The sequence below is a fragment of the Armigeres subalbatus genome, chromosome 1, assembly GCF_024139115.2.
Source record: "Armigeres subalbatus isolate Guangzhou_Male chromosome 1, GZ_Asu_2, whole genome shotgun sequence".
In the NCBI taxonomy this organism is placed as follows: domain Eukaryota; kingdom Metazoa; phylum Arthropoda; class Insecta; order Diptera; family Culicidae; genus Armigeres; species Armigeres subalbatus.
Window position 1 is genome coordinate 157178619 of NC_085139.1, and position 27269 is coordinate 157205887.

At 38.4% G+C, this 27269-nt stretch overlaps 2 protein-coding genes across 2 annotated transcripts in view; one reads left to right on the forward strand and one right to left on the reverse strand.

Annotated features, from left to right (window-relative positions):
* LOC134205380 (serine/threonine-protein kinase MARK2) overlaps positions 1–25469 on the reverse strand; it is a 91111-nt gene extending 65642 nt beyond the window's left edge. The window contains exons 1-2 of the mRNA XM_062680604.1: positions 24420–25469; positions 1330–1515 (exon numbers count right to left, since the gene is read on the reverse strand). Coding sequence (XP_062536588.1) covers positions 1330–1515; positions 24420–24462 — 229 coding nt within the window. The 5' untranslated portion in view covers positions 24463–25469. The remainder of the gene's footprint in view (positions 1–1329; positions 1516–24419) is intronic.
* Positions 1–27269, forward strand: part of LOC134205385 (glutathione S-transferase 1-1) — a 197134-nt gene that overhangs the window by 21346 nt on the left and 148519 nt on the right. The gene's annotated exons all lie outside the window — the stretch shown is intronic.

Sequence of the window (27269 nt, forward strand, 5' to 3'; positions counted from 1 at the left end):
CCCGCACACTCCCGTGGTTGAGACTTATGTCCGTGTTGCGGTGCCCGGAAGGTCCAAGCTGAATTTAGATCTGGTGGTACAGTTCTCCATCTCTGAGGAAGCAGATGAGGACAGATAGGCTAGCGGTATCGTCAGCTAAGGCATCTCGTTTGTTTGCCGATATTCCGTAGCTGAAACGAGGAATGTCAAACTTTGGACATCGGCAGATCACATGTTCCACTGAGTTTTGTACTTCGTAGATATCACAAATGGGGTGTATCACAAATGGGTGACCGTCCGTAATTGCGTGCTTGTGAAAGCAGTCCATTGGTTTTTCCAAACCTGGCTGACGATCTTTTTGATCCAGGCTTTAAAGTCAGACGAGGAAACCGATGTTGTGAAACACCGGCCTTGATGACCAACTCCAGCCAGAATGTCCGCAGTGACGTTCCTACAGTGCCCAGGAATCCAGGCGAAGGTTGTCGACTGTTGTTCACAAGCGATGATGGCCTGGCGAAATCAGTCAAAACTAGGACCGGTTTGTCGGAGTGGATAGTAGCAGCATTCAACAGAGCTATGGTTTCCGCCGAGAAGACGCTGCATTGTGCAGGAAAGCTGTCCAAGACCATTAGGTTACTCCCAGTAACGCCTAAGCCGACCCCTTCTCTTGAAAGTGAACCGACAGTGTAGCGATGCTCATGGTCCCTAAACTAAGGTGCCCGCCAGAGTAAACGCGACGTGCGATGCGACGCGACGCGACAGTGCAATTTGACAGCCTGTTGATAATGATTGTTATTCTTTTACGTGAGTCGCGTCGCGTCGCATCGCTCGTCGCGTTTACTCTGGCTTCACCCTAAGTGTTCAGCAACTAGGCGACAAAGAAGACTGAGCTTCCGACAGCATGCGTTCCGGCCATGATATGGAATGAGCCAACAAACCACCTGGTGGCATAATTTTTATTAGAGCTTTAATATATGAAGATAATATGATAAATGTGCTCAACCACAGTATATTAGGCTAAAGTTTGAGCCATATACCCTGTTTTATTAATCCCACATATTTTTTTTTTCAGATTGTTTTGGGTAAGTAAATAATAAGACAGATATATTATATTTGGAGAGCCACCACGTTTGGCACCTCCATTTTCGTCGGGGCCGTCGACAATCCAGATCGGGTGAAAAACTTCGATTGTGAAGACCTCAATTATCATTAATATAATAGGTCATAAAAAATTCCCCAGCGAAAAAAACGACTTAAAGTGTATTTGCCATGTTAAAATTAACTTAAATGAATATAAAAAAATCAGAGCTACTAAATATGTTCACATGACTTCAAGAACATTATTCTTACCTTGAAAACATGACGATTGCATCGACGAACTGGTTCGTTTCTTCTTGCGTTTCTTGCGCTTCATCTCTTCCTTGTGGCGGTTGAAGTCGGCCTCCCGCTCCGCATCGGTCATCAGGCGCGTCTCGTTCGATTCATTGCCCGATATCTCCTCGCTGCTGTAGCGGCCAACCTCGGTGTTTCGCGAATCTGCAATTTGGAAACGGTAACGACATAGACAGTTAGATATTGTCGGGTGATCTACAAGAACTAGGACTTTTCGTGCACTTGGCTCGAATGTGCATATGAAAACGGCATTTTTGATGAAAAAAGAATAAATCTAGAAACTTTTTACAAATGGGCATAATTGAATCTGACTATGATTTTTGGAATGGCGATAGTGCTCTTAATTCGATCTATTTTGGTCACCTAATGCACCCAACAGAGAGAATAGATGGCGATATATCTGGTAGTAACGTCATTTGGAAGAAATACTAATTTTCATGGGTATTTTACTTAATATAATAGTTATTTAAGCAAAGCTCAATAATAATCACATTTGAAAAAAGTGGTGATGTTCTTTTGCCGGAAAACTCATGAAGATAAAACGCCTTTTTGCTGACAGCTATCAGGGAATAAGGCACTACGCATCGACAAATTATTTTGTCGTCACGTTAGTCAAATCACCAAAACGTTAAAGGTTCATCCAAATGTGGAAAATCTCAATTTTCCACACCTTTCTTCCAATTAATTTGAAAAAATCGTCACACACCCTGTATATTTACCTCCAGCTTCGCTAGGTCCATCTTAACCACGATAAATATGATATAATACTCAAAAGGCGTTTTGCCTCGGGGAGTTCAATCAGTTTACAGATTTTCTGTGAGTTATACTATTGTTAAATTGTTAACATTCACAGACAATGTATTCTACAAATCTTTCTCATAAGCAAAATAAAAAGCTGGACTGGATTGAAGATGTTAATTGCTCCAAAGGGTGTGCAGTATCAGTATAAAAAGACTAATATGTATGACATACATCACATCTCCCACTTGCTGTTTCCGACAGCCACCCGACCGGCATAGTTTGGCCGGCCTGGTCACCATCTCATCAATTATTGGTAAGCTTGGTTGCTGTTGCTATTCGAGCGATTGATGCAATGGCAGAAAGCAGGCAACAAAACTGTTTCACCTTTCCCATGGCATTCTGGCATATTACGCAAAAACGGTGTCGATGCACTCTGCGCTCGCTCGCTCGGTCGACTCGATCGCGGAATTGGCAGATCGGCAGCGGTGACTATGTGGCGATCGTCGCCGTTGATCCACTGTCTAGTGTAGCTGCACTGGTTACCATAGGGTCCTTTTGCAAACTACGTAACGCTAAATTTGATGGATTTCGTAACACTTTTTGTATGGAAGGATTATTATTTTTTGTATGAACCGTAACGCTCGACCTGACTCCCTTCCTCCCTCTCGTTATTTGTGAAAGGTCCCATATTTTCATCATGCGACTATCGAAGTTAGTGCCCTCGAGTTACTGAGAGCATGCTTCAGGACGTTTTTTTTACAAATTTTGTCTTTGTCCAAAATTTTGGAAAGCAAATATCTATACTGATGTGTTGCCCCTGTGCTTGGAAGTAACCGGCTTTTACGCACCGTGGTCGATTTTCGAGCAAGGAGCAATTCGTTGAACGCCTTGAGGTGAAATGCAACTACATCTAGGTGGCCATGTTTTCAAATTACCAATGATTTTTTTTCGCAAAGCCATCTTAGATCGGTGTTGTTGTTCTCGATGGCGTACGTGCCATCGGCCGTTCGTTACGTCGTAATTACCAAAATAATGTGAAAATATACGTTCGGTGTTTGGAACGGAATTGCATCAGTATGTGTGTTCTTCTATCGGTATTGCCACAGCAGTCGTATTAGTATCTACCACCATTCGAATTACTTCTTTCAAGGGTGTGCTTCCTACAAATACTGTGTTGACATGCTTTTTCCTCTCGGTTTCTTCTTCAGGTAAAAGAGAAAACAACAAAAACAAAAATATTGTTATCCGAAGTTCAGCACGACGCAATAAAACAACCTTTCTCCTCTTGTTGGCCGTTGGCTGCCTGGCTGAATCGGTGAGGAGTGGAATATTTTTTTTCGTTATTGCCATCTTAGAGGATGGCTCGCTTCGTAATCAGAATATAAATTACCTTTCTGGAATTATTTAATTAAAGAGAGTTGAGCATTTAGGAAGCAACTGATTTTCTTAATTCTTGAATTAAAATAGTCGTTTTGGAGCTTCAAGAGGAATTTATGAGATTAGAAAATGCTGGAGATCCAAAAATTTTCAAAATAGAGTAGTACTTCAAACTCAAAGAATTCCAATAGAATAGTTGAAGAACCGAAAATGCTTCTTGGGATTTGAAAGGTAGAGAACCGAATATTATTCCCGATAGGCTATTACGCTTCAGGTTCACCCCTTCTAAAACGGAATGCCTAGTTCAATATAATGTTGAAAAAGATGCAGTTTTTCTCACATAACAATGCCGGGAATAATAAAAAAAAAGAGCATAGAAACAAAGCAGATTAACCGTTCAGCTCAGTTTAACCAGCTTCAAAAAATCCACAACACATTATCATGATGTTTTATTTAGGTATTTATATTTGACGAAATCAAAATCATATGTAACAAACTATGGTTTTGCCGCACAAAATGGACTACTTTTCCTTAAAGAAATAACGTTAATTTATAAGTTGTCGTTTTGTTTATGATTATAAAAATAAACTTCGATGTTTTGACTCATTGGTTGAAAAGCTTCATCGTGCCTAGGAAGAATTTCCATATTTTATGGATAGACTATCAGAATTGGAGAAGATCCAATGAGTGTCTATTGATTTAAAAAAATGCTGCAGTTTTGTAGATATGATAAACTAATTGATGTTGTAATTGTATGTATTGCACACTGAATTCTGGAGCGATAACGGGTCAGGTAGTCTAATGGCTACCAATTCTGGCTCATACACAGAAGATCGTGGGTTCCAAGCCCGGTCCATTCTCATAATTGGTATTTCTTCTGGCAGCACGGACGATGATCGGGTGCGCAGAGAAGGGCACGTTTATATAGATACAAATATACGAAGGTTAAGGTTGTTCAATTGAATTCATTACGACTAGACAGTTGTAGAAGGGCTGCAACATGGTGGGTTGACATAAAGGAGGGGCCGTCTAATATAGCATCCACGGGTCGACCTAGCACAAAACGGCCAGTTAAAGGTTGCGTACTTAGCTGTTAGTGCAGCCTGGATACTGTTTTCCTTCTGACATCAGCTAGAATGAGAAGGTACGTCTCGAGCGTCTGTCAACTAGGATGGCTTATGGCTCGAACAGCATCCAGCGGCTGATTAACAGAATGCTATGCCTGTACGACAACTATACCTATGGTGACAACCTGCACGATATAGGTCACGTGTCCGCGGTAAGGTAACTTACTGAAGCGTTTCAAATACCACGAAAAATAGAGAAGAAGAAAAAGACAACGTTGTTTTTGGCAGCTAACCCTCCAATGAAAAAGGACAATGATTGGAAACTCTGTGCATGGAATGTCATGATATTAAACGAGCCTGGAAGAGTGAGCCTTCTGGCTCGTAAACTACAGAAGGTTGGAGTGAACGAGGCCTCTATACAAGAAGTCCAGTGGCTTAGGCCCGGAGAACATGAATTCAGAGTCCGGATCTGTGTGTTGAGGATGCAAGTGATGGTACGAGGCAAATTCTTCAATTACAGCCTAATCAACATCTACGCACCGACAAATGATGTATCCGACAACTTGGAGGACACGTTTTTTAAATGTCGCTAGAGAAGACTTTTTCCATCCTATAATCGGTAGGGGCCTTCACTCCGCAGACCGAAGTGGCAGCCAGATGTAACACTTGGAGACTTTGTTTAACAGTGGAAGTGACGATGCAATGGTGAAAAGAATAATCATTAACGACAATGGGCAAACTGTGGAGCCGCCTACATTAGATGAGGTTACAACAGCCATTAAGGTAGCTCTCTTTGAGAGAGAAAATCGCACGATTTAGCCCGCCACCTCCGGATATTCTTCTAGGAGTGCTTCCGGAAGAATCCCTAGAAAAATATCCAAATATCCATCCTAGGAGAATATCTTGACAAATTCCTGGAGAAATATCCGGAGGAGTTCTAGGGGGAATATCCGGAGGAATTCTGAGAGGAATATCTGGACGAATTTCTGGAGGAATTTCCAGAGCAATATACAGAGGAATATCCGGAGGAACATCCAGAGGAATATCTGGACCAATTCCTGGAGGAATATCCGGATCAATTCCAGGAGGAATTCCTGGAAATATTTCTGGAGTAATATCTGAAAAAATTACAGGAGGAATATCAGGACGAATTCCTGGAAGAATATCCAGAGGAATGTCCAGAGAAATTCCTGGAGGAATATCCGGATAAATTCTGGTGGAATATCCAGAAGCTTTCCTGGATGAATATTCGCTCGAATTCCTGGAGGAATTTTTGACGCACCTCCTGCAGGAATATCCGGAGGAATTCCTCGAGAAATATCCAGAGAAAGTTGTGGAGTAATATCTTGAAAAATTCCTTGAGGAATATACGGAAGAATCCCTGGAGGAATTCCTGGGGTAATTCCTGGAGGAACATCTGGTCGAACTCCTGGAGGAATATCCGGAAGAATTCCTGGACGAATACTCGAAAGAATTCCTGGATGAACTTCCTCTCGGATTCTTGGAGGAATACAGCTTCTGGAGGAATATCCGGAGGAATTCCTGGAAGAATGTCCGAAATAATTCTTGGAGGAATATTTTATTTGGTGTATTTGTTTGTATTTGTCTTCTTTGTCTTATTCGTCTTATTCGTCTAATTTGTCTCATTTGTATTATTTGTCCTTTCTTATTTGTTTTATTTGTCTTATTTGTCTCGCCTCTTTCCTATATTTGATTTCAATTTATATACATATTTGGTGAATTCTTGTTTGCAAACGTAAATGTGCTATTTTCTAGTGTCACGCTGGATACAAAATTGATCGCTCTCACCCCTCCTTCCTTGCCGTGTGCCACAAGAAAATATACTGTCTGCTTCCCCCTAAGTGATAATTTTTGTAAGGAATTTGAAAAACTTGGTTTGCAAAAAGACTTTCCTTCAAAATTGTATGCGGTTGCATATACTTTTTATTACATAAAAATGATCGTTGGAAAATTTCAAAACTTTGTTAGTTTTACAAAATTCGTTTCCTTTATGCCTCAAATCATTGGAAACGTGTAAGTACTGAGAAGCAAAAATTTCAGTTATAGAATAGTTCAGTATTTAGACCTTAATTTAAATTTTATAAAATAGTAGGTCCACGAAATTTTGTAGGAACATTCCTTAATAAATTCCAAAGAGATTACCAGTGGGGATAAGCGAAATTCTTTCCCAATTCCCAGTCACAGACATTTTAGTTCGAAAACAGCGCTCTACCGCGAAAGAGCTGCCATCAGACCTTAAAGAGCTGAACAAAATAATGCTGCGGGGAAGGACCAGCTCCCGGCTGAACTTCTCAAACATGGCAGTAGGCAGCTTTTTGAAGTCCTGCACCATATTATGGCAGAAAATATGGGAAGACGAAGAATTGCCTGCTAGCTGATAGGATGGCCTTATTCGCACAGACTGGAGTGCGGCAATTACCGAGGAATAACCCTCCTCAATTCGCCGTACACAATTATGTCCCATATTATGTTCAACATATCGCAACCGCCTGAAGAGTCCTTCTTCGACGAGCACCAGGCAGGTTTTCATGATCAACGACGATCCCCCCAAAAGTGCTTACGTAATATGTGTACGGCCCCTAGTCAAGTAAGTAATCAAGTAAATAAGTAAAATAACTTCCGGAAATTCCTACCTTGGTGCTATCGAATCGTGTAAATAACAAATCAGCTGAGTCAAGAAACTAGCGCTGCAGCGAATGGAAGTAGAGCGACCTTAAATGGAAGGCTGGAAGAACAACGGCTTGGAAACGAAGAAACAATTGAAGGAACAGGAATACGTCATAAGAAAACAGGAGTTGGCAATGCAAAGGGAAGGCATGCGAGGCAAATTTAAGTTGAAAAATGAACGAACTACCAGCGGATGAAGAGAATATCAGCAAAAGAAGTGAATCCTGATGGCATAAAAATATAACTGAAGCCTGGTTGAAAAGTCAACAAGAGCTAAGCCAGCGCGGGAAGAGAAAAGCGCATCACAGTACGGGAAAGCGTCCAACATAGCATACAAATTTTCGAAACCGTTTCAAAAGCGCACAGCCAGTCTGCCAGCCTAAGCAACACTTAGGCAAATTTGATTTTAATTAACTGTTTTAAGTGTTTTTGAAAGAAACAAAGTTTTCTATAATAAACACAAGATTTAATTATATTTTTTCTCATTTTTATGATCCAGTGACCACTCTCCATCTCTAATAGCCCAAGAGGTAGAGATAGGCTTTGACGTCACTATAAATGTACATCACGAAAGATACCAGCAAGATATGCGAAATAACAACAAGGTTGTTTGTTTTTTACTTTCTGAATTATAGACAATATTTGTCTGGTTGGACCTGGTCAATCAGTGCAAAACACGTTCGCTGACCGATAAACGATATTATAAGAAACAACAAACAAACAGAAAATGATCCACCTAACAGGGGTGAGCCCTTTCACGGAATATGATGTCAGTAGAGAGAAAATGTGGAGCCCTTCAATCACATAATATACTAAACAAAACAAAAGAACAAAAAAAATTTGGACTTAACGATGATTGATAAAATACTTGAGGTAGTGATACATAAGCTCGCACATACATAAATGTTTACAATTACATACATCATATGAGTCTGTCGTGCTGAATGAAAATGAACTTACAGCCTTTCAGAGCACATTGCTGTGGAGAAAACAAAAAAAAATCGACTGGAGTCGATGTTTAGGTTGGGTGTGCTAATTTCGCTAATTTCCTACTCTGTTATCAACAAATATTTTACACCCAGACGGTCAGCCTTGTAGCCATATGATAAAACAAATAACGCCATGTTCCCAGCTTAGTTCCTCTTCCAGTGCAGCTAAAAAAAAATAACCCGACGAAAGTCAAAGCATACTGCGTCGTAGCGCGTAGATGCAACCAATTTCGCCGTCTCACAACTCTTTTTTTATTATTTTGAATATAAAATTCAAATTTTCATTTCCATCGTTCGATTTTGTGCTATTGTGGAACACATCTAAGGCGACGATGACAATCGCGGCCCGCGCTGTCCCAAAAGACGAACCACCAAACCGGTTCTGGAGAACGGCGGGACCTGAATGCAGCGGCGAAGGCAGAATGCGCAGCAACGGCCGCTGAATATTTATTGTGACAGAAAAAAAATGTTATTCGCAGCCTTCAGCAGTGTAGGTTGAATCAACTCGCACCGCACATCTGCTATTCGGCAATACACAACACAACGGTCACTAGCGAAGTAACACCACTACCAAGGCTCGTATAATATACACGGTGTGAGGCGTTGTTATGATATGAATAATATTGACAAAAAAACGGTTTACCAACGAGACAGGACAATCGTACGATACTTTCTGTCGGTGCCTACATAACCAACTTCCCACTGGAGAAGAAAAGACGAGAAACAAACTGATATCAGAGTTGCTAGGTGAAGCATAGTTTAGCATTTCAAATTTATCGTCGGATGATTGGCATGAATGATGCATACGTGGTGATGGACAGTTTTATTTCTCAGAATATTCTTAACCAATTCAATTTATAGGTGTGAACTTAATATTCTCATAAATTATATAGTACAGGAATCAGCAACCTACACACTTAACTCATTTTACAGTATTCGGTAAATTTTACCGAAATCTCAACAGCAGATCTGTTCGGTAATTATTTTACAGATTTTTTGTAATTTTTTCCGTTGTTCAACTGTCAAAATAGCCGAAAATCAGTAAAATTATTTACCGAACAGTTCTGCTGTTGAGATTTCGGTAAAATTTTACCGAATTCGGCGATTTAATCGAAGTGTGTATGCAGGAATTTAGCTTATCTCAATTGTTGTCTTAATTTGTTCGATAGTTTGAAACATGTCAAACTTATGTGACACTCAAATTTACTTCCAAATTCATTGGGTGATTCGAACGCGTTTCAATTAATGAATGGTATTCGTTGAGCAAAACCTTAAAATATTTCATTTGGCGAATTACTATCTTTTGGCAGTCGGTGAATTTAATCACTCTGTGACACTTAGTACAAACTACCAGATTGAAACACATCATTCGACAATCTTGATATTTTTGTTGAATCATTAATTCCACTTCTAGACCAATGTGAACTCAAGTATTCTATTAACCGATCAAGATTAGTTCGAATTGTTCATTTCGAACGCATCAAAATATGATTCATATTGTCACTAAATGATGAAATGTAAACGTCCAGAATGCCCATGATTCAGATTCAACGTCGAGCAAAGTAGACAGATGGGGGCTGATGGGCTCGTTTCCACGCCGAGAAATACATCGAAAATTTACCTTTGGTTGCTCAATCAACAAATGGACTTCATGCGATAAAATGGGTTGTTTCTATCTGAGCGACAATGATGCACGCCAAGCTTAGTAGAAATTAGTTAGAAGCAACCAGATTACAAGCTGATGAAACACATCATATCGGAATTACGAAATGTTCGTTTATTATTTTATGCAGTACCTAGTTTAACAGGGTTGGTAGCGTTCATAGCAAATAGTAACCAATATGACTATGATCAGTGTTGCAAAAGGTAATTTTCATTCATTTTTATAAATTTCTGGGACCTTTTTTCAGCAGCTACAGTAGCGCTCAAAAGTCATTTGACAATCGATTTTTTGAAAAAATAAAAATGGCAACACGGTGAATCTTTACTATTTTGACGTTCGTTTGTTATTATTTGCTTTTTCATTTATGTGGCATACAAGTTTGCGAGTTTTTGTGTGTATCTGATTTTATAATAATAATTTATTGGAATTCGTTGGCTCAAAAGTCATTTGACAAAGTGTTTATTTGTGGTAAGTAAGTTGTAAAATAAATATTCCGCAGTTTTATCACTGAATGAATTTTGAAATAGCTAATATGAATCAAACCGAACGAAGCGAATATCCTCTCGTATTCCGGGAACGCGTTCTGCAATGTTTGAACGATGGAAGATCACAAGCTGAAGTTGCACGGGATTTCCACATTTCTCGTCAACTTGTGAGCTTTTGGAATAAAAAGAAAGTTGATACAGGCACTGTTAAAAACTCTCCGAGATCGGGTCGCCCAAAAGTAACCACTGAGAGGCAAGATCGAATAATAACCATGATTTCGAAAGCAGATCCAAAAACGAGCAATGGGTAATGTTTTTAACATAACCGCGAGTAGACGTAGGACTTGTTATTTACTCTTATTTACTCAAGCAAATGTAGGGCATTTATAGATTTCTTATTGATGATAGTATTTGAAGTTTGAAAATTCTATTAATAAAATTTTCAGACTTGGGCAAAATGTGCTATTTTAGGGGAACTGTCCCGTTTTCCTAGCAAAAAATACAGCACCAGTTTCTTTGCTTCTTTTGGCTAACATGCGAGGGAGGTACTGCTAATACGCCAACGAAAAATTATTTAATGTTTTGATTCCAAACTCCGGGTCTACGTCAAGTTTAATAATATAATTTCTCAGAAAATGAAAACCAAAGAATAAGATAATGTTTATCTTAGCTTAGATAAAGCAATTGTCAATGAGAAAATATTCAACCAAATATAAAATAGGATCACTACAAGGCAGCACGGATTCTTTAAAGGTCGGTCGACAGCTACGAACTTACTGGAATTTGTGAATTATTCTCTTGAAGCCATGGACAGAGGAAATCACGTTGAAGTTTTATATACGGATTTTAGTAAAGCGTTCGATAGAGTCGATATACCAATGCTGCTTTCTTACGCTGACGATATGAAACTTTTTATTGAGATCAAAGATATTTCCAGATCCAGATATTTCATAACTGGTGTATAAAAAGTTTGCTACAGCTCAATATAAAGAAATGCAACTTAATTATTATAAGCAGAAAACGAAATATTCCAAATATGACAATCACTTTAGGTAGCCAAAAGGTAACAAGATGTGATCGAGTTAGAGATCTTGGCATAATTATAGACTCTAAGCTTACGTTCATTGACCATTATAATACTATTATAAACAAAGCTAATAATATGTTAGGATTCATAAAAAGGTTTGGCTACAACTTCTACGATCCATACACTATAAAAACATTATATATTGCTTATGTCAGATCGATACTTGAATATTGCAGCATAGTTTGGTCACCTTACACAGTCACGCATGACACAAGAATTGAGTCGGTACAAAAGCAATTTTTATTATATGCACTACGCAAGTTAGGGTGGACTCAACTTCCACTCCCGTCTTATAAAGCACGATGCATGCTAATTGCTAATTAGTATACAAACATTGAAGGAACGACGGGAATATGCGATGGTATCTTTCATTAATGATGTTATCTCGAACAAGGTCGACTCAGAGGCAATATTATCTAATGATATGGAAATGCTAATATCATCTTCCAAACATATTCATGATAGAATTAGAGGCGAAAGTATAGAATTGATAGTTCCTTTTGCCAGTGGAGATATATCAGCTTCCACACTGATATTCTTCCCTCCCCCTTCATACGGGAGCTTGGCAGAAGGAAGGTCGTGTGATATGTGCCATCACAAATATTGCCCTCTGCTCGCTTTCAAATCGACTTCTATAAAAACATTCTTCATGCCTGCCGTATCCTAACGGAACTATCAATTCTATACTTTCGCCTCTAATTCTATCATGAACATGTACGTCCAAGTTTGGAAGATGATATTAGCATTTCCATATCATTGTAAATCGTTTAACTTCACGTAGAAGTAACACACACGAAATCATTAATTTAGAATATTATCTAAATTGAATTTTTATATCCCACAAAGACCTTTGCGAAATCGAACTCTATTTGCCTGTAGTAGTCATCGTACAAACTATGCGAAATTCGGACCCATAAATCAAATGATGGCTGCTTATAATAAACATTGCAATGCTATTGATTTTACTACTTCTAAGACTAAATTGAAACAATACTTGCGTACTCAGTAAATGCTTGGTGTGTATAATTTTGATATCGGATAAAAGTGTTCAATAATTTTAAGTAACGAAGAACTATATTATAAGATTAAATTTGTATCAAACGGTCTACAAACATGATTGACGACAATAAATAAATAAATTTAAAATTCTTCTGGAAATTATTTTTTGCGGACTTTTTTAAAACATTTACATGTAATACAGCGACATGTTCTAATCTAAAATGGATATTAACACTATTGCTGATTGTACATCTTTAATTGATAATGCCTTCTGCGAATAAATGAAAGTAATTATTTTAATCAAAATCCATTTTCATCAGTGTAGTTGATTTTTTTTGGTGGGGAATCAGAACTGTTATAGTATAACCATTAGGGTGGTTCAAAAAATCGATTTTGCTCCACAGTGCTCATCTGATTCTTTATCATGTTCTGAGTGTCCTCTGAAAATTTGAGCTCATTTGGATTTAAACTGATTTAGCACAAGTGATTTCAAGTTTGCATGCAAATTAGTATAAGGAAATTTAATTTTTCATTATACTGTTGATGACGCTTCCCCATTAAGCGCAGGTTAAAAGAAAACCTACATAGCTAAAAGGAATACTCAACATCTTTCACTCAGTGAAAACCGCATCTTAATTGATCGTTCCAATAATTAGTAATCGAATTTAATCTATACCATGATTTTCTTGAGCTAATTGCATAACTCTTCAACAGGCAACATTGCTGCTCGTGGTGCGAAAGATAGCACACACAAATTCAGGTTACTATGTTGCACTGCACATTTCAGTGATGCCCTCAAAGAAGTTTAACGATCATGACTAAAGATTCGCAACCTGTATTAAAATCGATTAATAATTATTGGTGCGATCAATCAACATGCGGTTTTCGTTGGGTGAAAGCTGTTGAGTATTCCTTTTAGCTATGTAGGTTTTCTTTTAACCTGCGCTCAATGCGGAAGCGTCATTTACAGTATACTGAAAAAATAAAATTCCCCATACTAATTTCCATGCAAACTTGAAATCGCTTGTACTAAATCAGTTTTAATCCAAATGAGCTCAAATTTTCAGAGGACACTCAGAACATGATAAAGAATCAGACGAGCACTGTGGAGCAAAATCGATTTTTTGAACCACCCTAATAACCATGTTTTAATGTACGTGTCGTTTAGTACCAAGAACAACTTGCATCCATCGCAACCGACACCACTGTATCCGTCTTTCATGCATATTCGCAGACCCACCAGCAGTTCTATCGCTGGCGACTGCATGCTGTGTTAAGGCTCAAGACTCCATCACAATGTTTTGAAAATTGATGACTGTATCACTTGTTTGTAATAGTGATGCAAATGGTACGGAAAAATGCAGCAGCGATAAATAAAATGTTGTTTACAACTGGGGTGGGTGGAAATGGGGTGGTAAAAATATGTCAGCTGATGCATAATGTTGCCAGACTTGACGAATTGTTTATTTTATATCATAAGACATGTTCATGGTGTATCAAATATATGGGTGTTAAAATGAGTTGATAGTATTTGTGAAACTAGCAACACTGTAAATTGAATGTGCTGAGGAAATGTAGAGTGCAGTTGTGATGAATTCGGCGGCTTGCAAATTGAATTGGAAACTAGATTGTAAGTTACTTTTATATCATATTTTATAGTTACTAATTGGAAATAAATTCCAGCTTTGAAGCTGTGTGTAAAACACTGCTATCAAAAGAGTTTCATTCAAGCCAATGAAAACCCATCGCAACATACTTCAAAGAATCTAACACTCTAGTAGAAAGGATTCGCCATGGATGAGCTCAGAAGAAAGCTTGAGTTGCTAGAAGAGCAAAACAAGGCATGGCGGGCTGAACAGCTCGAACGCGAAAAAAGAATCCAGCTGGATTATGAAAGGAAACTACAGAAATTGGACGATGATTACGAGACTGCGGCAAAGTAAATTGAATCGGAATTTTGTGCACGAAGGGAGGCGGTAATTATGAAATATAGTAGGCGACACATCTGTAGAAAAAAGCAAATTATCCCCGAAGAGAAAATTAAACCACATAATAGTTTCGATAGTGTCTCCTGCCTGAATGCTAAAATTTCAATTACTGCATCCGTGTCAACAATGCCGCTGTCGAAACCATCGGGTGCAGTATCTGGCGATACATTAGATGCTGGAACGGTTTGGCGTAAAAACACATCTCGACGAAAGTAAGTTCAATGGAATCGACAAGGACAATTGATTTCTATACGAATGATCATGGTGATGAGAGACCGACCGATACGGCCGGTATTATCCATTCGCGCACTGGGAAGGAACAAAAACGTATTGAATTTCAACCGTTAGGTGTAGCGATTGTGATATATTTTCCAAACAAATGTGATGAAGCGGCAGCAGTAGTTCGAAGAAGCGCGGTTGAGTACATCAGTTTAGATGCAGTGGTGCAAGAAAGAAACAACAGTAATTTAATTATGAAATTTTCAAAAGATAAACTAGTTTTCGATCCAGGAGGGACTAATAGACGCAATGTTTTCTTCAGAATGTTGAATAGAAAGATTTTGAATGCATAGTAGGTTTGTTTGTTACTAGTTTCACGGGAGGGAGTGTTAAAATGAGTTGATAGTATTTGTGAAACTAGCAACACTGTAAATTGAATGTGCTGAGGAAATGTAGAGTGCAGTTGTGATGAATTCGGCGGCTTGCAAATTGAATTGGAAACTAGATTGTAAGTTACTTTTATATCATATTTTATAGTTACTAATTGGAAATAAATTCCAGCTTTGAAGCTGTGTGTAAAACACTGCTATCAAAAGAGTTTCATTCAAGCCAATGAAAACCCATCGCAACAATGGGTATTTATCGGTTTAATTTTTTTTATACACCACTTGAAATGTAATAGAAGCTTACGTAACATGTTTAAATATTTATTTTTGGTTTTATTGTTCAATCCGACAAACAGCAATAATTTTTTCCAATAAATAAATCTGGCAACGGCGAAGAGATGATTATTTTCTTGTGTATGCACATCTTTGTTTGCGTGTTGGCTGGCGTATACGTTGTATTGTTCGGATTGAATGAAGTTGCATCGCGTAGATTTTGTACTCACCATTTCACTTATTGCGCTAGTGAATTTGAGTCTTCCGCATTTTATTGCATTCACAATACGGTCGTCAAATTTGTCTCTCACTTCGATTTTTGCAAAGCAGTTTTCAACAGTTTTTGGGCGTGAAGTGAATTAATTGGTAGTCAAGGTTGACGAAAAATGTGAAACTCAGTTAGTGAATATGTTTTAGGAGTGATAAAATCAAGGAAACAATGAGAAAAGATCCAGTGAAAAATCAAGTGAGTGTGTATGTGTTCGATCCGAACGTTCGAACGTTAGTATGCGTTCGATGAACAAACGAATATCGATTTAGGAAAAAGGCAGTTTTCATCGTTTTTCCAGCAATTCCTCAGTAATTGCTAGTTTTGATAAGTGAAAAATTAATATGGAAATGCCATGAATATATTATGATAGAGGGTACGTCCGTAAATAGCCGCAAAATATTGAATTTAGTTCAAAACTTTATTAGTATTAGTGCAGATTTGAATAAAATCATTGTCATTATCGGATTGATTACGGTTTATAGAGCCTTAAGTAAACGCAGCGAACGAACGAACGAAACGAAAAATGCGCGAGCAAAAAGTACGTCAGTACGCGCTGCTGTCACAAATTGTAATGACTCGCACACGGCAGGCACTGCGTCTTTTATACACAAAGAAAATCTTGCGGTGGACCCGAAGGCCCGTGACATACCGAATTCTGATGTCCGTGTTAGGAATGGACGGGATTGGTTACATATGAAATTTTTGCTGGCTTTGACAAGAATTAAAAATTTCAATGGCTTATCGTTAATAATCTTAAGTTTCAATGAAATAGGCAAATTCTCGCGTAACATTTGAAAAGGGCCTACAGCCAAAACGTAAACATTGAGAAAATGCCGTTCGAAAACAATGCATCAGAATTTCTATTCCTATTTCCCAGGTTTATGATATTTTAAGCAGCAAAAGCTCCAAAAAGCACATAATCAACACTATCTATCCATCCATAACCTTAATTGCATCGAAAACATGCAAAAATGTGTCGAAACCGTTAAAATTAAATTTTAAATCTATTTTCATTTTTTCTCCGAATTGGCCTTCTTGATAAGTCATTCTGCATTTGCTTGTCATTCATAGACCCTTTGTTTATGGCATTTTTCGAAAGTAAACACGGGATAAGGCTTTTCGGGAGGGGAAATTTTCTCTCTCCGAGGTCGGGCCGATGACGGTTCGGGAAAAATTTCCGTTATAGGCCCGAAGTTGGAGAAGGCTTATCCCAGACAGAAAAAAACGAGTGGCTTGGCCGTTTTTTAGGGTGGACCTACACATATTTTGAAAATAACACGTTGTAGGCCCAATCAAAAATTAGTTTTTTCTAAGTAATTTAATTGAAGATGCGGAATATTTTTATACTATTAGTAGCTACTAGAGGATACTATAGAAGGGTGTTAAAATTGAATTTGTTTACTTTTCATTGTAGGCCCTAATCAATTGTTAAGCGAGAATTGCTGGAGAGTGTCCGAGTAGTTTGATATACACTCAGCGAACTGGACTATCGAAATTCATAACTGGCGCCTTATGAATCTTCGACCGATTATTTCACCAGTAGTGCTTCTTATACGCAGTTACCTTCCCGAGTATTCGTCGATTGGCTGATGCTGGATTGCATGGACGTCGACCGAGTAAAAAACCACTAATTTCCGCGAAAAACAGAAAGGCTAGGGTTGCATTTGCTTTAGCCCACCAGCATTGGACTCCGAAAGATTGGTCAAAAGTACTCTGGAGTGACGAAAGCAAATTTAATTTGTTTTCCTCGGACGGAATCAAGTATGTTCGCAGACCTGTCAACCGCCGAAACGATGTTCGGTACCAAGTCCCGACTATAAAACATGGTGGAGGTAACGTTATGGTGTGGGGCTGTTTCTCCAACAAAGGCGTTGGGCCATTGGTGCGTATCGATGGCATCATGGATAAACTTGTGTATCGGGATATTCTGAAAAATCATATGTTGCCGTACGCACGAAAGGAAATGCCGAGGAAATACATAAATCTGTTTATTATTTCCTTATATTTCCTCTACTTAATGATTTCTTCCGATATTTAAGAACGACGGAAATTTATTTTATAAAAACACTTTGTCAAATGACTTTTGAGCGCTACTGTAGATACAGGGCTGTTACAAACTGACCAAATTCTAATCCGCGAAATCCGTGACTAACAAAATGAAATCCGCGACAAAAAAAATACCGTAGAAACACACTTCAATGCAAAATTGCAATTCTGTTGCTTTTGATTCAGGTATCGAAACTTAATCATATGATAAAACTCGTGAATAGACTATATGTTCGAGCCGAACTGACTTTCAAATTCAGCGAAAATGCTTGACGTCTATTTCATAGTCAATTGAAGGATTTCGAGGTCTGCAATTTCATGACTTTGATTCTAGTGTTATAAAAACAGTTGGCAACTCCAAACTATTGGTGTAACCAAAGTGGGAAGCTTCCAGCTTGAAAATTTAACGCTCGAATTGACATCGATACGAAGTTCAAAGTAAGTTGCTCAGATGACGTTTGTTCACACATAACTCACAAATTGGTGAATGACTATCTTGAAGAGCAATAACTTAAAATCTGTTAACTATTTAGAAACCTTTAAGAAGTCGATTTTTCTAAACTGATTCTCTAGACAGGTTTTAAAATCCTACCCAACAAAGTTTGAAGAACTCTCTGCTACTTATCAGAGGGAGATAGAAAGGTCTGCGGAATGTTTAACATATTGGTCAATGTACGGTGTGCTGTCCACGAAGCGACGAATGGAGCTAACATCATATTGTTCATATTGGAGCAGAGAGAAATATAGAAGTTGCGCGATTCTGCTCCCCATGAACAAACATAACATACACGAAAAAACAAACTTGAAACAACAAGTTGCCATTCAACTATCAACAAGACACCTGAATGGTGATAAGGGCAATTTGATGGTAATTTACGTCAAAATAAAAATATATAAAAGTATCCCCCGATTTGCCAACAGAAGCCCCGCACAACGGTAACCAGTCGGAGGGATTGCATCGTCTATTGACCATCTATCTATCGCGAGCAGTGGACCGTCGGATTTGCAACAAACCGTGAGTTCCCATGCAGTCTCAATTTCTGTAATGTGCTCAGTGTTATAAAATGACATTGATATCCATTTAAAAAAAAACAGAAGCGTGATATCAAATCATAAGGTGTAAGGAACATATAGCGCTAAAACGTCAAAATAACAGGACATTGCTGTAAATATGTATACGTGGGAGTTAAAATGTCGTTCAAATGACAATATGTCAATAACAAATGATATTTCGAAACAGAAATTAAAAAAAAAACAACTTTCAAGCCTTAGATGATATATTTCGATGTACCTTCGGTTAAAAATATAGGACCACTCAAATGTGGGTTTATTAAAAATTAAAATCAAATTTCGCAGACACTTCGTTAAAACGACGACAACAAACATTGGAAGGGTTGTTTTGCCCGAAAACAGTACGATGAACAGGAAGACGAAGGAATTCTGCAGGTCGAGTATTTCTAGCCGGAACGTTAACATGTCAAACACGAATAAGCGCTGCAAGAGAATTTTCCTGCAAGCCAAAGTTGGCAGGTGTACCAAGGCGCAACAATGCTCATATGGTGGCAAACGAACGGGATATTCAAGCACCATATTCAAGAATGCTCCGTACAAATGCACAGTAGAGTGACTTCAAACTATAAACGTCGGTGAACTGCTGCGTATTGCGCTTTATGAAACCAAACACTGCGTATGCTTTTGCAGTCGTTACTGCAATGTGCTGAGCAAAATTTAATTTTTCATCCAGTAGTACTCCAAGATCCTTGACAGTGTTGACTCGGGCGATGCTGGCAGACGACATCATATAGTTGAAGACAGTTGCATTTCTTGTTCCACAAAATAAAATCGCATTACACTTTTTGACATTTACTTCCATTTCGTTCAACTTACACCAGTTCAGTAATGTGTCAATGTCGGCTTGGATAGCATAGCACCCAGCAACTGATGACACAACACGAAAGAATTTTAAGTGATCGGCAAACATTAGCTTTGGAGATTTAGGGTTTCTTACCCCATTCCCGGCCTAACATGCGTACGACTGCATTATTGAATTGATATTTATGACAGGAAGCAACTTTTTCTGAAATTTGTAGGCTGTATAATACTGCATTGGGGTTCACTTCTGCTTAAAAAATAGCTATTCGTGCTAAATATCGTTCAAATAAGCTTTTATTTGATTTAAATTAACGAGGTGCAGCACTCATTTCAGTCATAGCGATTCCCAATCCGGCATACAAAAAACCAGTTCCCGGCCTAAGCAAAATTTCACTCAATATCTCAACATTTTACTCTCATTCTCTCTCGGGACGGTAGAAAATGCAATGTAAACAAAAATATGCACGTTCCACGACAACAAGATGCCAGATGGTATTATTCATAATCATTTTTATTTGGTTGAGAAGATAAATAAACTCATCCAAAATTCTTCCAAATACTTTAAAACAATATTTATTTCACCTTTTCAAATCGAGAAAACTATAAATAACATGATAACGTCAACGTATTAGACAATTTTCTTATTAACGATGAAGGATAATTTTTATAATCCTGGCCTTTTGGCAGCACGGCGCGGCTAGAAGTTCTTGGGCCGAGGTGAATTTTCGTTCGGTTTGTGAATACATTTTAAAATGTATTCTAGTATGTTTAAATAAGTTCTACTGAAACAAACAAATAAGAATAATTGAAGTGCGGGTGTTTAGAATTATGGTGTGGTGATTAACAGCTTCATGCAATGGTTGTATCGAGCACTGTGACGATTTTCAGGTAGGTGGTTAATCGATAATACCGTTTTGTAAAAGTGGAAAGAATCACTCCGGCTTAGTGGTGTGGCATCGGAGAGTGAAATTTTGAATTCTACATTTTTTATTTTCTACAATTGAATCAATTAGGAGTAAAACAAGTGATAGAAAATATTGAGTATTGTGAAAAATAAATGGAAGACTTTTTAAAAATTATCAACCATAAACCTACGACTTCCAAACAGTTTAAATCATTAGTTTTCTGTGCAGTGAGCCGGGAACCGGGTCCATAGGCCCAAGTAGTGATTTACCCTATCTGCAATGCAGAGATCGTTGACAAACAATACAAAAAGAAGTGGGCCAAGATGACTCCCTTGAGGCACACCAGATGTGATAGGGAAAGAGTCCGACTTAGTTTCGCCAATGCGTACGCAAGCGCTATGTTGCGTAAGATATGGAAGCACCCAGTTCGTCAACCAGGTGATAGACCCATTTTGTCCAGCTTTTATACTGCCAAAGAGTGAGACATTCTATCAAACGCTTTGGCAAAATTAATATAAATGGCATCGATTTGCTGTTGCTTATCAAGCAATTTCACCAATGAAGTCATCAGGTTGGTAGTTGGTTTCTTCACGAATCCATGTTGAAATTCGGATATAATATGCACTTGTGGGTAAAGCTCATCGTGGATAAGGCTTTTAAAAACCTTCGGTAAACAGCTTAAAATAGAGATCCACGGTACTTTTCGACGTTGTGCAAACTGCCAGCTTTATGTACGGGAGTGATGTCAGCAGATTTCCATGCCGTAGGAAATATACCTTCAGTCAAAGAACGATTAAAGAGAATAGTCGCAGGTAAAGTCAGTGAATCGGCACAGTTCTTGATGAAAAGCGGGGGTAGACGGTCGGGTCCAGCACCTTTGGAGTCATTTATACCACGGAGTTTGCTGGACACGTCCTCCGGAGAAAAGTTGAAAGGCGGTATACTCAATTCGTATCGAGGCAAACTGCCAAGTACTCTCCAGACGAAGGTGATCGGTTATCACTTAGCACGCTTCGAAAGAAAGACGAGAGCAAATTAGCTGATTCAAGCGTTGTTTCAGCAATAGTTTTGTGGTAACTAATTCGTCGAGCGAACGACCAGAATGATGTTGGATCTCGTTTAAAGTTTTCTTCCGTGCAATGAATATAGTCGCTAAAGCATTGCGCGTGCAAAGAGTTGTATTTGTTCTCTATGTCACGCAGCTTAACTTTGCGTTGTCCATCCCTTGAACGGGAATATCGCTTCTTAGCTTTACGTAAACGGTTACGAAGATGCTGTAGCTCTCTGTTCACCAAGGCTGCCTTTTCCTCATAGGTAGGCATCGTTGTTTCATCGGGACTACATCTCGGACAATGGAATACACTCGTTGGTAGAAATTTGTTACGGCCTCGTCAATATTGCACCCATAGAGACATTCGTCCCAGCGAACGGCAGAAATTAATGCATTCAGCACTGACGAAAATAAAAATCTAAAGGGTCTACTGAATTCCAATCATCGTTACACTTTCTGCGGTTGCAAATGTCAACACAAAAGGCTTGAGACGATTATCGATACGGAGCAATGGCAACGGTGGCTCGAGTAACTCGAAAAGTTTTTTCTCGTTGACGAATGCCAGATCAAAGAGTCGCCCATTTACATTGCAGAAATCGTTAATTTGATGAGGGCCACCGCCAATAACAGGTTCACCAAGCGTGTTTTTTGTTCAGAACAGGCGTTTATTGGCAATAAAGAATCTATTTCTTCGTCGTACACCCAATATAAATGGGGTAGATTATAATCGACAATAATCAAAACGAGGCCTTGATCACCGGCCAGATCGAGCAGTTTTCCGATGCAAATAAAATGTTGTTCGTACAGGAGCGCGTCACTATTGGGTGCCATATATACCGTGCAAACGAATAAGTCGAGGTCAGGAAAAGATATACGAACGACAGTTTGCTCTAGCTAGTTGTTCACATCCAGCAAAGCTAACAGGCAGACTTTTAACCGACAAAAATATCTAACCAAGCAATGGTGGTAGTTGATTGATGGCTATAATTGGAGTATGTACAAAAAAAGATTAGCAAATAGTTGGAATAAGCAGCCTGGAGTACTGGGAATCAGTATGGAGCAGAACTGTATGCAGCTGAAGGTCAGAAAGATGAAGAGCCTCTCTATCGCTCAACCGAGTGGACAGAGTTGATAACCAGCATGATTGCGTGTGACATCCAGCATGCTTTGGCTCAGTTAAGGCTTTCCCATGTGCGAATTTCATTGCGTTTGATCCGGACAATGACACCCTTGGTGAGCAAAATAGACAAAAGTGTCGTTCCACAAATTAAAATAATAATCCGCGATTTTCGCCACAACATTCATGGGAACCACTGTCAAAAATATTTTAAACAAACACAATTCGGCGTTCCGCAAATCCAGAAATTACAATACAGTAATATCCCGATTTTATCACCCCATGATGAGTTTTGGGGTGATAAAATAGGAAATGAGATAAAATCGGAAAAAAAAAATTACTAGTGATGAACTTTGTTTAAAACTTAAAAATCACGTTAATAAAAAATTTAAAAAAAAGTAGAGGTTTGTATAAAACATACGACCGCAAATTGAACGTAGAATTACGTATAGTGCGATAGTGGATACGAAATTTTATCATACAACAATAAATTATTTACTGTTAAAGTGCGATTTCAACATTGATTGGCGAAATTAAATTGTTCAATAGTTATGCATAGAATCATTTGTTTAAAGAGTTTACTGATCGATTCATACCAAAATCTTTGGAATCCGTTGAAAACGGCTGAGTTATTGTATCATACTTCCTGACCTCTTTTCATGGTGGTCCCAAATTTGAAACTTTGGAATGGCCCCCTTATCTTACCGAAGGACGTAATTCTACGTCAAAAAAGTAAAAAAAATATTTTCATTTTATTAATTTGTTTCACAATCCGCGACATATCCGCGAAATCCGCGACTGTTGTAACAGCCCTGCATTATGTTGCATCATTTTTTTTCTTTTTGTCATTGCATCATAACCATTCCTGATAGGAAAAGACAACTCACGATCGTTCTGGAAAATCTAAAAACAGCCCTGCTTCTGTGTGCGAGTTCCTTTAGGTTGCTCAATAAACAAAACGATTACGTGTCTCTTCATGCGGCGAACAGAAGTTGCGATAGGAAGGAAAACAAAAATACTTCAGCAATTTCACCATAGGGAAAATTAATGTTACTTTCTGTTGAAGCTCATTCTTTTTAGACATAGGGGAGTTGTTTCGAAAGACTTTCGAAAAGTCTTGTCTTTCTTTCTTGAAGAACAATTAATTCTTGGTATTTTTACAATAATCTAGGGTTTTTAGGATGAGAATAATATCAACTTAAAGACAATCCAAGTTCACGACTGTATATTAAATACAATTCTTGTAAAATTAAAATTTTATAGACACAAAAAAATAAAGCTCTGTTTTTCTTGAATCGTGTTTTACGTACCTCCATTTCACTAGTGAAGTCAGGTAGGTATCTAATTGCACCATTTGTTAGAGATCGGTGTAATAATTTTAACCTTCGTAGTGTTTGATACTGTTTGAGTGCGATTGACATACAACATATAGTATAGCTAATAAATTACAACAATTACTAGTTCTACCCAATTATCAAGATTGTCATGTTTTGTTGAATAAAAAATAAATGTTCCTAAAATCTCATTCGAATCATTCTCAGGGTTACAACATTTTGAATATGCAAAGCATATTTAGGGAAAACTGCAAAGTAAGTATAAGTGAATAGAAAACTCCTGAAAATTTTGCTTTGTATGGAGAAGCCGTCCTACAAAAATTGAATACACAATAATTCCTGTTCCTACGTGCAACAAAGTCCGCGTTTCATGGATTCCCTCAGCAACAGGATGGCTTCTCGTGTTATCCAGAGCAAGAGAGAGATAGAGAGTGGGAGACGCCGCTTTAGGAGAAGGGTCAAAATCCTATTTACACAATATAATTCCTACCTTGATTTGCATCAGATGTTTCCTCCACAATACGTTCCACCATTGTTGCTGTCGTGTTTTTTGCTCTCCTCGCTAGATCTTTGACTCTCGGGAAAGTGCTTTTCTTCAGATCCACGGTATCCGACAACAGCACCAGGAAAAGGCCACTCAAAATCGCACTTTCCTTTGGATCTTACCCCGACGAAGAAAAACCGGACTTGCAAGCGAATTTTACATGCACCATTCACCCACCGATTCCCGGAGCGGAAAAATCACACCGAAACGCGATTTTCCACTTGAATTTCTTTCGCAAGAAGAAAATACCAAACTAGGGCTCTTTCACCTTCTTCTTTCTCCCCCAAGTAAGTTGAGAAAAGAGCGAGTACGTGATCTCCGGGAGGATTCAAGATGACTGCATCCGATTCATTCGATTCGGTGTAGAAATCGTGCCGATTTGACACAAAAACAACAACACCGACTGACGTCACGCACACGCAAATAACTACGGGCTGCCACTGTGTGAGTGTGAACGTTGAGACGGGATCGCGCTTATACCAACACAAGCACAAACTGCTGCTTCTTCTTTCTTCACAATCCGCGCTGCTGCTGCCAATAGAGATCGCGATTGAGGAAAAAGGGACTTCTGCTTCTTATTCTTCTTCCTCTGCCTGCTAGCCTCTTTTTGCGACTTTTCCTTCCTACAGCCGAGAAAAAATTTCGCCTTTTTCAAACTTCTTTCTTCATCGAAAAACTTTTCCACGACACCCGCGACGACTCATCCGACCGATCGATCAGAACCGCAAAAAATCGCACAAACGCATCGAAATCGAGATCGGAGCTCCGTCGTAGCAGGCCGCGCGCAACGTTGACGAAGGGAGACACTCGCGATTTTCAATTTACTCCTCCTGGGTGGTAAAAATGGGTGAAAAGACGGTGCTGCTGGCGCTGGTGGTGTGTTTAAAACAAATCGCTAAAATAGCGGACAAAGGCCGATGTTTTGCTTCACTCTCTTCTCCTGACTAGCTACCCATTACGCTCCTTCGGTGTTCAAAATCCGACTGAACCGAATGAAACGAACAAGCTGCAAGCAAACCTCGCTTCCGCCGAGCGACGTGATGGCGTGTCAAACCAGTGTTACCAGAAGATATCTTCTTCTAGAAAACATTCATTCAAGAGTAACAGTAACAAACTGTTTGTCGGTAATTATGTATTCTACTCTTATACGAATTTACTTTAATTACAATAGATATCTGCCAGTCATTTAACTGCAATCCTTTCAAATTGCCATTTGATATTTGCATCATTAGTGCAGCTAAACAACAAAATGAAGTCAAACTCAATAGACGAATCCAAGTAAAAATAAGAAGAAGACACACGACGGTGTTAACTTTGACAGATCCTACAGCACAGCATAGGATATATAATGATAATTTTTAAATGCTTATTATAAATTCTAGACAAATTGTAATTAAAATCTGATTGAGGTACGATACGGAAAAAGTTCTGAATTACATGTTCGGAAGCTTATCTCAATTTTTTGAATATTTTCCAAAAATGTACCTATCATATAGTTCGGAACTTTTTCCGTATCATACTTCAATCAGATTTTAATTACAATTTGTCTAGAATTTATAATAAGCATTTTAAAATGATCTTCCTATGCTGTACTGTAGGATCTGTTAAAGTTAACACCGTCGTGTGTCTTCTTCTTATTTTTACTTGGATTCGTCTATTACAGCTGCATTTATTGACGATTAAAGGTTGCATGAAGAAGAAGAAGTCGAAGGATGACATTTGAAAAATATTGCATGGGGAAGCATACGGGAAGTTTTTTAAACTCTTCTCAAAATTCTAGAGCAATTTAATTAAAACGGATAGCAGTACGGGGTTCGACTATCCTTCTACTGCATAATAAACGCAATTTCTGGATTTCAAATTTTATTTTATGATATCATACTTGATACACAGTATAAGAAAAGTCCAACCCCGTACTGCTTTCCGTTTTTAATTAAATGGCTTCTAGAATTTTGAGAAGAGCTTAAAAAATTCCGTATGCTTCCCCATGCAATATTTTTCTAATATCATCCTTCGACGTCTTCTTCTTCATGCAACCTTTAATCGCCAATTGTGCTGCATAATCAAATTAACTTTTTACTGCATATGACGATGACTGACAACAGTAACTTAGTAACAGTTACTGTTTGATATTTTAATTACGCTGTAATTGTCAAAATGCATTTGGTAACTGAAACGTAAACATGTTGCATCCATTGATCGGCTATAGTGTAAATTGATGTTGCCTCATGTCAAGTAACGGCCTAACCAAGGTATTATAGGTAGTAAGTTAAAATATAAATTCAAAATCCTTTCATTCCTTTAACGACTTCAAATTACTAATGGAACTCAACATGTTTTTCAACTTCGTGTTCCATTGACAACCAGAGCCGAAAGCTTTTAACTATTCGGCAACACTGGACGTTACGCGTCGACCCGTTACGAAGTCAAAACAAAAAAGCAAACAGAAACAGTTGCAAGAGGCAAAGAGCAGAACAACAACAGTTTCATTTTATTCGTGCTTGTGAGTGAAGAGTTTGTCAGATGTCGAAGAGAAACATCGAATGTGTTCTTTCGCACGTTTCGCACACGAACATTCAGGAACGCTTACACTATAGTATACAGGGTGTATACAGGGTAGCAGGTCACAAAACCCTCATAGATGTCGGTGTTTTAGACAAGATTCGAATCAATTGTAAATTAACAAGGGGTAAATCCATCTATTTCGAGTATTACCGATTAAGGCCAAGCTATATGTTATTGTGATCAAAATTATATTTTAAGCACAATTTTTTTTTGACCTATCAACAAACGTAA